General features: G+C 34.3%; 1 protein-coding gene across 1 annotated transcript in view; it reads left to right on the top strand.

The window, feature by feature from the left end:
• Positions 1–381: 381 nt before the first annotated feature.
• Positions 382–13943, top strand: part of LOC124368316 (protein SCAI) — a 65236-nt gene continuing 51674 nt past the window's right edge. Inside the window, exon 1 of the mRNA XM_046825592.1 lies at positions 382–854. Coding sequence (XP_046681548.1) covers positions 754–854 — 101 coding nt within the window. The 5' untranslated portion in view covers positions 382–753. The remainder of the gene's footprint in view (positions 855–13943) is intronic.

Below are 13943 nucleotides of genomic sequence, written 5' to 3' on the forward strand. Positions count from 1 at the left end.
CTAATTTATTGGTTTCATTACTCAATGAAAGTAAAGTGGTTATCTAAACTAATAATTAATTAATCACAGTTTCTGCTCTCGGGTTAATAATTCATTTAACCTATATTATGTGTTGAGTTTTATAACAAATGGCTTTCATCTTCAAATTATAAATAAAGAAAAATCTTATGTTCAGAGCTAAGTATTACGTATCCATTGTCCACGGTTATTGTATTACGATTACTACTGAACTTAGTGCCAACAGGCGCTCTCTACGTATATCTGATCGAACTGCCCTCAGTAGTTGCCGCTACTGCTGCCAGGTAGCGCTAATAGTTCGAGCCAGAAGGTGGCGCGCTGCGGCACAGTGGCGAACCTTCACACCATATGTGTCGTCTGCTTTACTTAGCTCATTCAAAATGCCAATCAATAACTACCTCCCTTGCACTTTTTGTACACCCTTTAGTTGTGCGGTCCGTATTTGCTTCGGAAAGCAATAAGTGACACCTCGTTCACTCGTCGCCTCAGAGTTTAGTGTAACACCGCGTAGTCGACTGGCACGGGCGGTTTTATCGGCCGAGGTATGCAGGATACCCGAATATCGTGTGATCCTCGGAGCTCGTTCGGTGCCTACGCTTCTTGCCCGCTCTAACCGCTTGCCATGTTCCTCATTCTTGTCTTATTAGTGTATTTTATAGATATTCGGGTTACGATGGACCTCGGTGGAGTGTTATGTGGACGGTAACATCACATCTGTGCTAATGCCACTCAGAAATGGTGGTCAAAATGGCAGGCATGGATGATCACGATAGGAAAATAGTTATAGAATTCTGTCACTTGCTGGAGAAGTCTAAACAGTTATTCAATGGACTAAGGTACGTACAGTTTGCTCATGTTTTTATTTTAACACAATTTCAATTCTTTAATTTTAAAATTGTTCACTCACAAATAGAAAAAATGAAATTTCTGTTTGTATGTGACAAGCACAGTGGTATTGTTTGTGTCATGCCTATTGACCGAGACAGTAATGAATGCCTCTAGGCTGTAGGGTATTTCTGTCGTCAACACGAGATCCATGAATGGCTTCTGCCAAAAGTATCTCTCGACCCAAAGCTGGTGTCGAGACAGTGTTGACGTTGTAGCGTGGGAGGATGGGTGTTGGTTGGATGGCTGGTACGACAGCACAGAACCAGAATGAGTGGGCACGGGGTTTGGTTAACCCCCCGACTCACTGCTTACCTCACACAGCACACTGGTATATTGGTACCTAAATTGACACTTTTGTTGTCCCTTGATTGTTGTGTCCACTGAATTCTGGCTGTCCGAATATTAATTAACTGCTTACAATAGAAACCACTTTTGGCAGACGAATATTCTGAAATTGGGCTATACAGTATCATGGTGTATATAGGTTTTGTAATAGAAGAAAAAGTCTTACAGGGCAAAAGTGTTACGTCACCCCATTTCCTCTGACAGGCGGAACCGATATTAACAATTAATTATATAGTCTGTTAATATCGAAGAACCAAACTTTCAAAACAGAAAATTAAAATCATTCTATTGTGATACACATAAGTCTAACCTGATCAAACTATACCAATTAAAATTTATTATTTTCTCTTTTATTAGAATCAAAATAATGAGACAAACCAGAATAGTTAGTTTTAGTTTAGAACAGCTTCTACCGGATACACTGTGAAACAACTACATTAACACCAGAATATAATAATATTAAAGATAATAATATGATAACTGACTTAAAACAATAATAATAAGTTACGGAGAATAATATAGAAACTCCGTTCAATATTGACAAAATACTAATTTTTACAATTTCACAAAATGTCTTATCACAACTTGAGAATGGTTTTGGTGCTTAAAGAATCCATTTGCATCGCCTTTTAGTTATCTACCCTGATGGGAAAGTGACATGTGTACAGCCATACATGTTAATGTCAGAGGGAGGGGTCGATTGAAGGAAGGGGTTAGTGAAAGGGACCGAGATGGGTCAGGGTCGTCACTACTGATGAGGGGAGGGGCGATGGGGCCCCAAACCAGGAGTCAGTCGTTTAAGAATATTCGTTAGGAATGTGGATTGACAGTGTCGTGTATTATGAGACTTTTGAATTTAAGAACAAAATTTAAAATTATGGATTGAATCATCCAAGATCTAAATGTCTCCTCTGGCTCAGAATCATCCGGGTACGGCCCTGCTTGACGTGAGCTGTAGGACTTCCCTGAGTCGGCTTGACCAATAACGGAAGTATCTTGTTCCGAAACCCGGAGCAGCAGAGGATATGCATTTGGGGAGAACATCGCATCATGAGGTTTATCAATCGTACGTAACGGATTACGAAACTGCATTTTTGCAGCATTCGTGTTTTATAATTGAAATACTCCTTTCTACTGATATTTCAATATGGTACTAATCAAAAATTATATAACATTATTATAATCGCGAGGTTTTCAGGTAATTTACAATCACTTCTACAGACAAAAGCAAACGTACAGTGTTATTTTAGACAATATGTATGACATATACGTATTTTCTAAACTATTTCTCTGGGATGCGCTAAATACTTTTTCCGGAGGCAATATTCTCCTACTACCACTCGTATTTGAAATCATAACAAAGATTGGTGATACATATTTTTAAGAACATAAAATGTAAATATACGAGTTGGATAAAACATAGAAGACTAAATTTTGTTACATGTTTGTTTAGCTTTACTTAAATTTCTGAAGTTAATGAGGTTAGATAAGGTTTTGATTGTGATATTTTTTTACTTCATATTTTCAGGTCTTCTGGTGTCTTCTCTGAAGAGAGGAAAACATTTGGACTATTCCATGTGAAAATATAAGCATGTAATGTGACTATTTTGGGAAAATTGTTACCAAGTTTTAGGAAAAACAATTGGAGGTTAAGGATATGAATTTAAAAGATTTTATAATTTTTTAAATAAAGTTAGGCCGGTACCATCCCCGCGGGCTACAGGCATGTTTGGAGTTCCTTATTAAACAGATTAAACAGAGCATCGTAAGTCTAATTCGTCAATCCGAAAAAGTAACTTTAAGTTATTACATGTGTCGGTAACTGATAGAAAAAAGTCACAATAAACTCAGTTTACTCACAAATGTATTTATTATGCACATTCTATTGTTACCCATAAAACAAATGTAAACACTGTGGAATAACGGTAACTTTGCTGACCTTTGCTCTTTTGATCCCTTGAACCAGAAGGAGTCTATGTACCAGGTTTTAAGTCTCTAGAACGTTTATATCAAGAGGTATGGCTCGGACGGGTAGACATACAAACAGATAACATTGTTTTAAGTACTTATCGGGTCCTTAGTAAATTTATAATTAAGTTTAAATTTGGTAACGGTAAGAAAGAGTTATGGCTCGGACGGGTAGACAGACAAACAGATAACATTGTTTTAAGTACTTATCGGGTCCTTAGTAAATTTATAATTAAGTTTAAATTTGGTAACGGTAAGAAAGAGTTATGGCTCGGACGGGTAGACAGACAAACAGATAACATTGTTTTAAGTACTTATCGGGTCCTTAGTAAATTTATAATTAAGTTTAAATTTGGTAACGGTAAGAAAGAGTTATGGCTCGGACGGGTAGACAGACAAACAGATAACATTGTTTTAAGTACTTATCGGGTCCTTAGTAAATTTATAATTAAGTTTAAATTTGGTAACGGTAAGAAAGAGTTATGGCTCGGACGGGTAGACAGACAAACAGATAACATTGTTTTAAGTACTTATCGGGTCCTTAGTAAATTTATAATTAAGTTTAAATTTGGTAACGGTAAGAAAGAGCTATGGCTCGGACGGGTAGACAGACAAACAGATAACATTGTTTTAAGTACTTATCGGGTCCTTAGTAGATTTATAATTAAGTTTAAATTTGGTAACGGTAAGAAAGAGTTATGGCTCGGACGGGTAGACAGACAAACAGATAACATTGTTTTAAGTACTTATCGGGTCCTTAGTAGATTTATAATTAAGTTTAAATTTGGTAACGGTAAGAAAGAGTTATGGCTCGGACGGGTAGACTGACAAACAGATAACATTGTTTTAAGTCCTTATCGGGTCCTTAGTAGATTTATAATTAAGTTTAAATTTGGTAACGGTAAGAAAGAGTTATGGCTCGGACGGGTAGACAGACAAACAGATAACATTGTTTTAAGTACTTATCGGGTCCTTAGTAGATTTATAATTAAGTTTAAATTTGGTAACGGTAAGAAAGAGTTATGGCTCGGACGGGTAGACAGACAAACAGATAACATTGTTTTAAGTACTTATCGGGTCCTTAGTAGATTTATAATTAAGTTTAAATTTGGTAACGGTAAGAAAGAGTTAAGGCTCGGACGGGTAGACTGACACACAGATAACATTGTTTTAAGTACTTATCGGGTCCTTAGTAAATTTATAATTAAGTTTAAATTTGGTAACGGTAAGAAAGAGTTATGGCTCGGACGGGTAGACTGACAAACAGATAACATTGTTTTAAGTACTTATCGGGTCCTTAGTAGATTTATAATTAAGTTTAAATTTGGTAACGGTAAGAAAGAGTTATGGCTCGGACGGGTAGACAGACAAACAGATAACATTGTTTTAAGTACTTATCGGGTCCTTAGTAGATTTATAATTAAGTTTAAATTTGGTAACGGTAAGAAAGAGTTATGGCTCGGACGGGTAGACAGACAAACAGATAACATTGTTTTAAGTACTTATCGGGTCCTTAGTAGATTTATAATTAAGTTTAAATTTGGTAACGGTAAGAAAGAGTTAAGGCTCGGACGGGTAGACTGACACACAGATAACATTGTTTTAAGTACTTATCGGGTCCTTAGTAAATTTATAATTAAGTTTAAATTTGGTAACGGTAAGAAAGAGTTATGGCTCGGACGGGTAGACTGACAAACAGATAACATTGTTTTAAGTACTTATCGGGTCCTTAGTAGATTTATAATTAAGTTTAAATTTGGTAACGGTAAGAAAGAGTTATGGCTCGGACGGGTAGACAGACAAACAGATAACATTGTTTTACGTACTTATCGGGTCCTTAGTAGATTTATAATTAAGTTTAAATTTGGTAACGGTAAGAAAGAGTTATGGCTCGGACGGGTAGACAGACAAACAGATAACATTGTTTTACGTACTTATCGGGTCCTTAGTAGATTTATAATTAAGTTTAAATTTGGTAACGGTAAGAAAGAGTTATGGCTCGGACGGGTAGACAGACAAACAGATAACATTGTTTTACGTACTTATCGGGTCCTTAGTAGATTTATAATTAAGTTTAAATTTGGTAACGGTAAGAAAGAGTTATGGCTCGGACGGGTAGACAGACAAACAGATAACATTGTTTTACGTACTTATCGGGTCCTTAGTAAATTTATAATTAAGTTTAAATTTGGTAACGGTAAGAAAGAGTTATGGCTCGGACGGGTAGACAGACAAACAGATAACATTGTTTTACGTACTTATCGGGTCCTTAGTAAATTTATAATTAAGTTTAAATTTGGTAACGGTAAGAAAGAGTTACAAAAACTTCTTTTTTAGATTTTGAGCACAGTGAATAAATAATATTATACTATTGGAGATTTCTTTCATCGGTTCAACTGTGTTGATGCGAAGTTAGAGTATCAACCGTTTAAAGTAATAATTTGATTTGGTTGGACCGGGTTCAGCGAAACTTTACCTGACATTTTCATATGTTTCAGTTTCTAACCCCTTGTCTCCCACCATGGCCTTAACATCTACCAATGGCCAGAATAATCGACGAAAATATTCTCCTTGTCTCTCGAACCGGATGATGGATCCGGGACACCTCGCCTGCCACTTTGACCACAATTAACTTCAAGAGTAAGCGTTTGCTGAGCATGAGCTGAACTTTCTAATTCAGTAAAAACATTAGCAGAGGTGAAGCGCGTCACGTCGTCGAACGACACAACATCAACTACTGTCAAAAAAACTAAATAAGACAATGTGACATCCTTGAGCCCAGCCATTGTGGTTGTAATTAAGTTTAGACAATCAACTAAGAAATCGTTTGTCAGGAGCTGAGCATTAATATCACATAGTTGGTAACCACTAACGTGATACTAATAAATCGAACGAAGACTGACTGAATCAAATCGGCTTTTTTAGCAAATTAAATGTACTAAAAACTAAAATAGCATCTACTAGAATTAAAAAAACTAGATTGAAAGACGTATTATGACTTCAACAGATGTGTTTGTAATCCACTGTCTAGTAACGCTGTCAGGAGGCATGCACGTGATGGGTTTTAATGCCTAGAATCTATTTCACAGATATTAAGGAAAGACAAGACCACGTCCACCACTTCGAGGAATGAATAAAACCTGAAGGAACAGAATGACAAAACTTTTCATCACTATAGTAAAAATTAACAAGGAATAGTATAACTTAATAACCCAATTACAGTACTAAAATACACGAAATAAAATATTTACAAAAAAATGTAATTATTGAATGATAAACGCATTTATCGAATTAGAATTTTTTCAAACCGACTTGACAAGTTTTTACGTGTCGTCAAAATAACATCAAAAGATGTGACTTGGTCTCGCATTCAGTTTATTTTTAGTAAGGCCTCGTTGTTTTATTATTAATCAATTATTATAGCTGTTGGCCATTTCGAGGGCTGGTGATATGTAGACTAGGACTATCTTGAAGAGGGAAACATGTACATTTCAACAACTAGTCACGTTTATCAAAACCTTTCCATTTTTCTAAACATTTTTACTACTTCTTTCTATGGTCATGTTCAAAATATTATATCTGTCTTTTTTGAGTAAATTTCTCTGCTGTATCGTTATTATGTTGACTGGAACATTTTCGTATTTGCAGCCAGTATTGTCTTCTGAAAGATATTTGTCTTCAAGAGATCGTCTAATCAATCTTTTTTGTTTTGGTTTTCAAGTAAAAATGTGCTATCAAAAGATACGTTTTCATTACAGTCTTATTGTTATTTTACTTTATTTATCATCGCAACGTAAACATGAGAATTGTTTTACTGGAAAGAAAATGATCATACTTCTTTTTCCAATCCAAATTTTATTTCTCAGTTTCAATAAAATTAATTTTTGTATTCTGATTCTTGGCTAAATCCAATTTGTGTTTTCCCTTATTCAGTTTGATGTCTGTCTGTATTTGTTCAAATGTAGCCGTTGAAATATCAATAATCGGCGGGTGAAAGACCACTCACGATACGTTAATAGCTCCCCACATTGCCTATTGTTCTTGTTCTTAATACATTTTTACAAAATGTTCACTGCTCTTTCACCTTGCAGGTTGACCTTGAATAATGAGGGCTCCATATCCTAATGAGAAATTCCTTCTTAAATAAAACTGTTGTTTTGTTAAAATCACGACTTATAAAGCGAGTAAGTTTGTGATCTTGGGACCATGATCAGCAAAGTCGCAAAACATTTTCTAGGAGTTTTGCCACGAGGAAAATTGTATTAAAATTTCTAAAAGTTTTACCTATTATGTATATTTATACTACCTTCAGAGTAAAAGATTCTACATTTTCTAAATTTCTACAAATCCTGACGAGATTTTTCAAACGTTATATAAACATTTGAATTTATGTAAAGGTATGTCAAAGAGTAGGCCTATTGCTGAGAATCCACAACTCGATGATATTAATAACATTGTTGACTTATAAAGTTTTAACCTGTATAAATTAGTTAATATTCGAAATAATTATTTCATACAATAAATAAATATTCTATTAGTAATTCCATCTAGTGCTTTTCAAAGGTTATTCGTATTTTACAAATCACATTTTATTAAAAGTATAATATAATACTACACACTATTGATCTGGAGCTGAAGATTTAGTATTAATGATATTGCACTTTAACTGACATAGAGGGCTTACCCTGTAATAAAATCGGGAGTGTATCATGATATTGATCATGATCGTTATTAGATCTATATTTATTTCATATTTTTACACAATGATCTAGTATCTTTACCTCAATGGAAATTTTATATTGACCCATGCTCTAATACTATCGTACAAAGGTAATTTTTCGCCATAAAAATCGTTAATATGTAAGTGGGATTTTTGTCTTTATTTCGTAAAAATCTTTTAAAATTTCTTTAAAATAGAAAAGTATTTTGTTAACACAACGGCCTGGTTGAATAGTTGTAGTATTGATATCTCGTTGACAATATTTTGGTGCTCGTAAGGACCAGAAACCTGAAGCTTGCATAAAGTATAAAACTTTACTTTACTTCACTGTTTGTTTTATTTCACCCCTTAGTGTCCTCAAAATGCCGTTCTTTGGAATTTAATACCTATAGTTAATGCTACAATGTGAATTTTAAGATTTTTCTGCAGAGACATGTTGTAGATGAAGCTGTTGTCAGGAATACTCCAAATGGTATGGTGTCTTCTGCCGACCCTTTTAAAACACATAGGTTATATTGTTTGTACATTCTCTATTTTGTATACCTTTTTACTTGACTGTGGCACCAAGACCTTTGCTTACAAAAAATTGTTTCCAGCAGCCCAGACTCTATTGTAGTTTTAAGTAAATGAGGATATTGTATTTACGAGGTAGAGTAAAAAAGTTCCCGATATCGATTTAATTATACACCCACCATGCTCACCGGTGGGTAATTTAATTTGCAGCAATTGGTACTTTTCCTGGGGAGAGAATATTATTTGCAGTGATGGTATCGCTTAGTTACCATTGTTTGAAAACAATTATACTTCTCAAAATGTAACGATCTGTTTATAGGAGTAATAAAGCCCGATGGTAGGCCTATAAAGAGGTTGTTCAAACGATGCCAAAACATACATGGTTCAAAACGGTTGAAATGAAAAGATGGGAAATAATCAGCATTCTAAGTTTAAGATGTGGTCACGCCAATATAAATAAAAACCTTATACTATTGGTCAGTACTTCACTCCATTATGTCTGAGATGTACTTTAGGTCATAGTGAGACTTTGGAACATATCTTTTTTACGTGCCGTGTATATAACCATGCTAGAAGTCAAGGTTTAAAATAATTTAAGAATAACTATGGGATGAATTTTCAAAACTTAGCTAAAATTCTCGTCAATTAATCTATAGACTTTTAAAGAATTACTTGAATTCTTGAGCTCAATTAGTAAATTTATTTAAAATAAAATAACGCTCTGCAGACTTGTAACATAAATGTAAACTGGATAAGGGGGTTCATCCAAGGAAGTCTGGTGGACCCTTAGCGAGAAGTTATCCTAGATCCTTAAGAGACGCCTACGTCAAGAATCAAATAGTACGTTGAGGCGGCATGGGATTTCCCGAAGCCTATTAGCCCAGAGCTAACAATTAGAGAAGAAAAAACGTTGTTTACTTGTGGAAAGGGTTTCCGTGTGTCTGTAAGTTAATACCATCCCAAGTAAATTAATACATTTATCACATGATCTACATCATCCTTCATGATCTTTTGAACATGCATCGAATTTGTGAATGGTTCCAAAAAATGCTGACTGATGATCACAAATAGAATCGAATGATAATTGCTTATGAGTTAAGTTATATGGCCGATCCAGATCGAAATTTTACGAAAAACTTTGACAAAACATGGTGTTTAAACGATCTCCAAACAAAACGTTAGTCCTCTGAAGGGAAAATGAAGGAAAGAAAGATTCGCTTGGACAAAAGCAAGAGTAAAGTTATGTTTTGTGTGTTTTTTTTCTATTACAAAGGTTTAATTCACTACGAGTTCATTTCAGAGGGATGAGCAGTGACCAATGACCATTGGAAATTCAAAGACATGGAAATTCTTAGGCGCTTAAGTGATGCCATCAGGAGGAAAAGCCCTGAAAAACGTGTGGGAACAATTGGTTTTTGCTTCATAATAACAACTCTGCACATCGGTCTTTGTTAGTGCGTAACTATCTAGCCCAGTCAGTGTTACCACGCTAGAACATCCAACTTACTCGCCTGACCTGACAACGGCTGTTTTCCTCCTGTTCCCTTGGTTGGAAACATTGATAAAGTGAAAACGATTTACAAATTTTGAGGCTATCAAGGAAATGGTAACGTAAACAGTTAAAGCACTTTTACATAATGATTGCTAAATGTGTTTTGTTTTGCACATTTGGGCAAGTGTGTTGTTGCAGGAGGATAGAATCCTTAAAACAGTGTTGTAAGTTTTTAACTTTGTTCATTAAATATATATAAACTAATTTCGAAAACCTTTTTTACTCTACCTCGTATATAAGCTGTGCATATACTAAAATATGTTCAACACATTAATGTGTTTTATTAATTACAATGAGTGTTTAAATTTACTTGTATTTTGCCCCACGCATAGAAATTAAGAACTGCAATATTTATAGTTTACGCACAGCCAAAATGTGTGCCAAAATATGCTAATTTCTTATTTTTTTTATATTTAATTTTTAGAAACAAGCTTAGTTTTATCAAAATTATGTTCTATTATTATGTATTATATCTTCTATCAAAAGCACATTTTTGTTATTACTTTCAAAAATTAAAAATCTTTAGTTTATTATTTTGCAATAAAATAAAATTTTATTTTAACGTGAATTAAATAACGAAAAAAAACCTTTTGCTGGTTGAAAGCGTTTCCTTTCCTAAATAAGGTAATACACTTATTACGGTAATTCTAAGCAATATATGGGTCAACCTCGATTTTTCTCATATTACAATATAATGTTCCAATAGTCAATTAGAAAAGGAAATGACTAGAATTTCTTGCTGGAAAGCAGTTATAGGGATAGCCAGGCGGTCATGTGTTTAAAATTGTTTTACATACATTACCTACATTATATTGTAATATGTAATAACAATTTATCAGTAATTTTTAATAAAAAAAAGGATCACACACAATGCCTGCCCGCTGCGCAGCGCTTCGCGCTGCTTGCTCTTTTAGAAAAAAAATTAACTCGAGTAGTTCCAAATTTGAAGCCCAGATCACATCAGTGCCCCTGATCACTAATAGGTCATTCTAAGCAATGTATGACCGTCTGGCGGTTGCCTGCTCCCTATAACTGCTTTCCAGCAAGAAATTCTAGTCATTTCCTTTTCTAATTGACTATTGGAACATTATATTGTAATATGAGAAAAATCGAGGTTGACCCATATATTGCTTAGAATTACCTTTATTACAAGTTAAAGTTTAATGCAACTAATACACTTATTGAAAAATGTTCTATGAATTCCTAATGAGACTATTTCTGTAGCTCTACAAGTTATCACCACTAAGAGCAAAAGCTGTATTCGGTGCGTAATCGTGTTTTACGATTAATGCATGGGGTGTTATCACAGTTGTTTGAAATTGTTCCCAACACCAGTACTTCGTCTTGTTGCCCTGATTAAGAAAATATATTTGTAAATGCATATTATATATGACTAACCTACTTTTGTGAAAATGCGTCATACTTTCGTTCTAATGAGTGAGATTAATAATCTAATTTTGGGTTATGCCTTAATATTCCACTAATTGGTCATAATTTTAAAAACGCATAATTATGTGACAGATATGGTCAAATGCAAAATAATTGAATTGTAAAACGTAGAGTGGCTCTGTGGTGTAATGGTAGCACATTCACCCGGCAAGTAAGAGATCCGGGTTCGAGCCCTGGCAGAGCAAGTACTTTTTGTGATCCAATGTGTATTGAATTTATATATATATATATATATATATATATATATATATTTATATACAGGGTGTATATATTTATATATATATATATATATATATATATATATATATATATATATATATATATATATATATATATATATAGGAACCTTTCAACTCTTCGTTTCGTTCACCTAATAAAACCTGTCAGTGTCATTTCTAAATATTGTGAACTGTACTTTCGATGTTTAATGATCAGCTGTTTGTGTTATTGGTCAAACATTCCTATTATTGATGCGAGTATATTCCTATTGGGTAGCTTACTTAGGGTAATAAATATGTCCCTTTCTTATTCCAGTATACAACTGGTCAAAAGTAAAAGTAGTTAAAGTCAATTATTGAAATACATAACATGAAACTAGCTATCCTATTTCCACCGGAAATGTTACAATAACAATATTACCTGCGTTAAACCTGTTACGTTTTTATTACATCATACAGTTATAATTATACGAGTAGGGTGAATAATGCCTACACCATTTCACCATTCTACAAACGATAAACTGACAGTATTAAGGTTAAGTAAATAACAGTATTGCAGATTCACTTCATACACTCATGGAACAGAACTTCAGTCAAAATTATAAATGAAGTCAAATTTATTTTTGACGGTTAAATTTTTAACCACAAAATTAAAACATTCATGTTTGATTATAGCGCTAGTATTCAAAACAAAATTTAAAAATGTGATAACTAGAATTTTGTATACAATTGGTACCAGCATAGGAAACATATAACATGCAGGAAATAGAATGTAGTGGGAAAATCGAGGTATGAAATGACTAACCAAATAAGCCAATTATGTGACGCTGAGACCCTACATGGGCTCAACAACGGTCAATCGGCTTCAATTATGAGCTAAGTCCAAGTGTTGAATTTTGCAAGAAAACGTGCTCCCTCCAAACAACAAAAAATCTACGGAACTTTTATTAAATTTTATCACGAAACCTGTTAAGTCTTTTAACGAACTAAACTCAATTGGATTCAGATAGGCTACTTAATTTCTGTAAAACCCCCTTTCCTGGAATAATATTAAAACATTATATAGATAATGCTCAAAAATGCTGAAGAGCAAAAATATTCTTTTAAAACATTAAATTATTTAGTGGTACAAAATTTAAATGAAGGAATTATACGAGTATTGTTATATGAGTATTCGTGGTGGAGCGGCAACTGCTAACAAGAGCTTGAAGGTTCTACTACAATGTGCATCAACTTTACATTCAAGTTAGTTGAAAGCACATAACACTCACAGAGAAACCTACAATCACATTTTGGGTATAATTATGGATATCTCAAATAAATTGAAGTAAATTATTCAAGTAAGATAATTTGTTTACAGATTACCATGTCCGTCATCAAAATATTACATTAATATTACAATTATAATAAGGTTACAAATAATAATTCTATTAACACATAAACACTATCACTGTAGGAAAGCTACTCTTCTGTACCACATGTACTACAAATATTTACAGTAAACCCATCTTAGATATGAATATAATACGGGAGAGCGAAAGAGAGTTCTTCCTCACCCAATAATATTTTCCTCAGTGCCTTGACCAAGAGTCGATGCTAGTACTACAGACTGGGATATGCACAATACAGTTCTTCCGCAAGCAAAATTATGAAAGGCAAGAATGGTTTCCTCAGTGCCTCTAGCAAAAACCCGTCCTAGAAGTATTACAGACAGGGCTATGCACAATACAGACTTCCGCAAGCAAAATTATGATAGGCAATAACTTTTTCCTCAGTGCCTTGGCCAAGAGTCCCTCCTGGAAGCACTACAGACTGGGATATGCACAATACAGTACTTCCGCAAGCAAAATTATGATAGGCAATAATGGTTTCCTCAGTGCCTGAATCAAGAGCCGGTCCTAGAAGTACTGCAGACAGGACTATGCACAATAGAGTTCTTCAGCAAGCAAAATTATGATAGGTAATAATGATTTCCTCAGTGCCTTGACCAAGAGTCCCTCCTAGAAGTACATACGACAGACTGGGCTATGCACAATATAGTTCTTTCGCAAGCAAATGATGATAGTCAATAATGTTTTCCTCAGTGCCTTGACCAAGAGTCCGTCCTGGAAGTACTGCAGACAGGGCTATGCAGAAGAGAGTTCTTCAGCAAGTAAAATTATGATAGGCAATAATGGTTTCCTCAGTGCCTCTAGCAAAAGCCCGTCCAAGAAGTACTACAGACTGGGTTTTGCACAAGAGAGTTCTTCTTCGGGCTATATTATGATTGGTC

The sequence above is a fragment of the Homalodisca vitripennis genome, chromosome 1 (genome assembly GCF_021130785.1).
Source record: "Homalodisca vitripennis isolate AUS2020 chromosome 1, UT_GWSS_2.1, whole genome shotgun sequence".
Lineage (NCBI taxonomy): Eukaryota > Metazoa > Arthropoda > Insecta > Hemiptera > Cicadellidae > Homalodisca > Homalodisca vitripennis.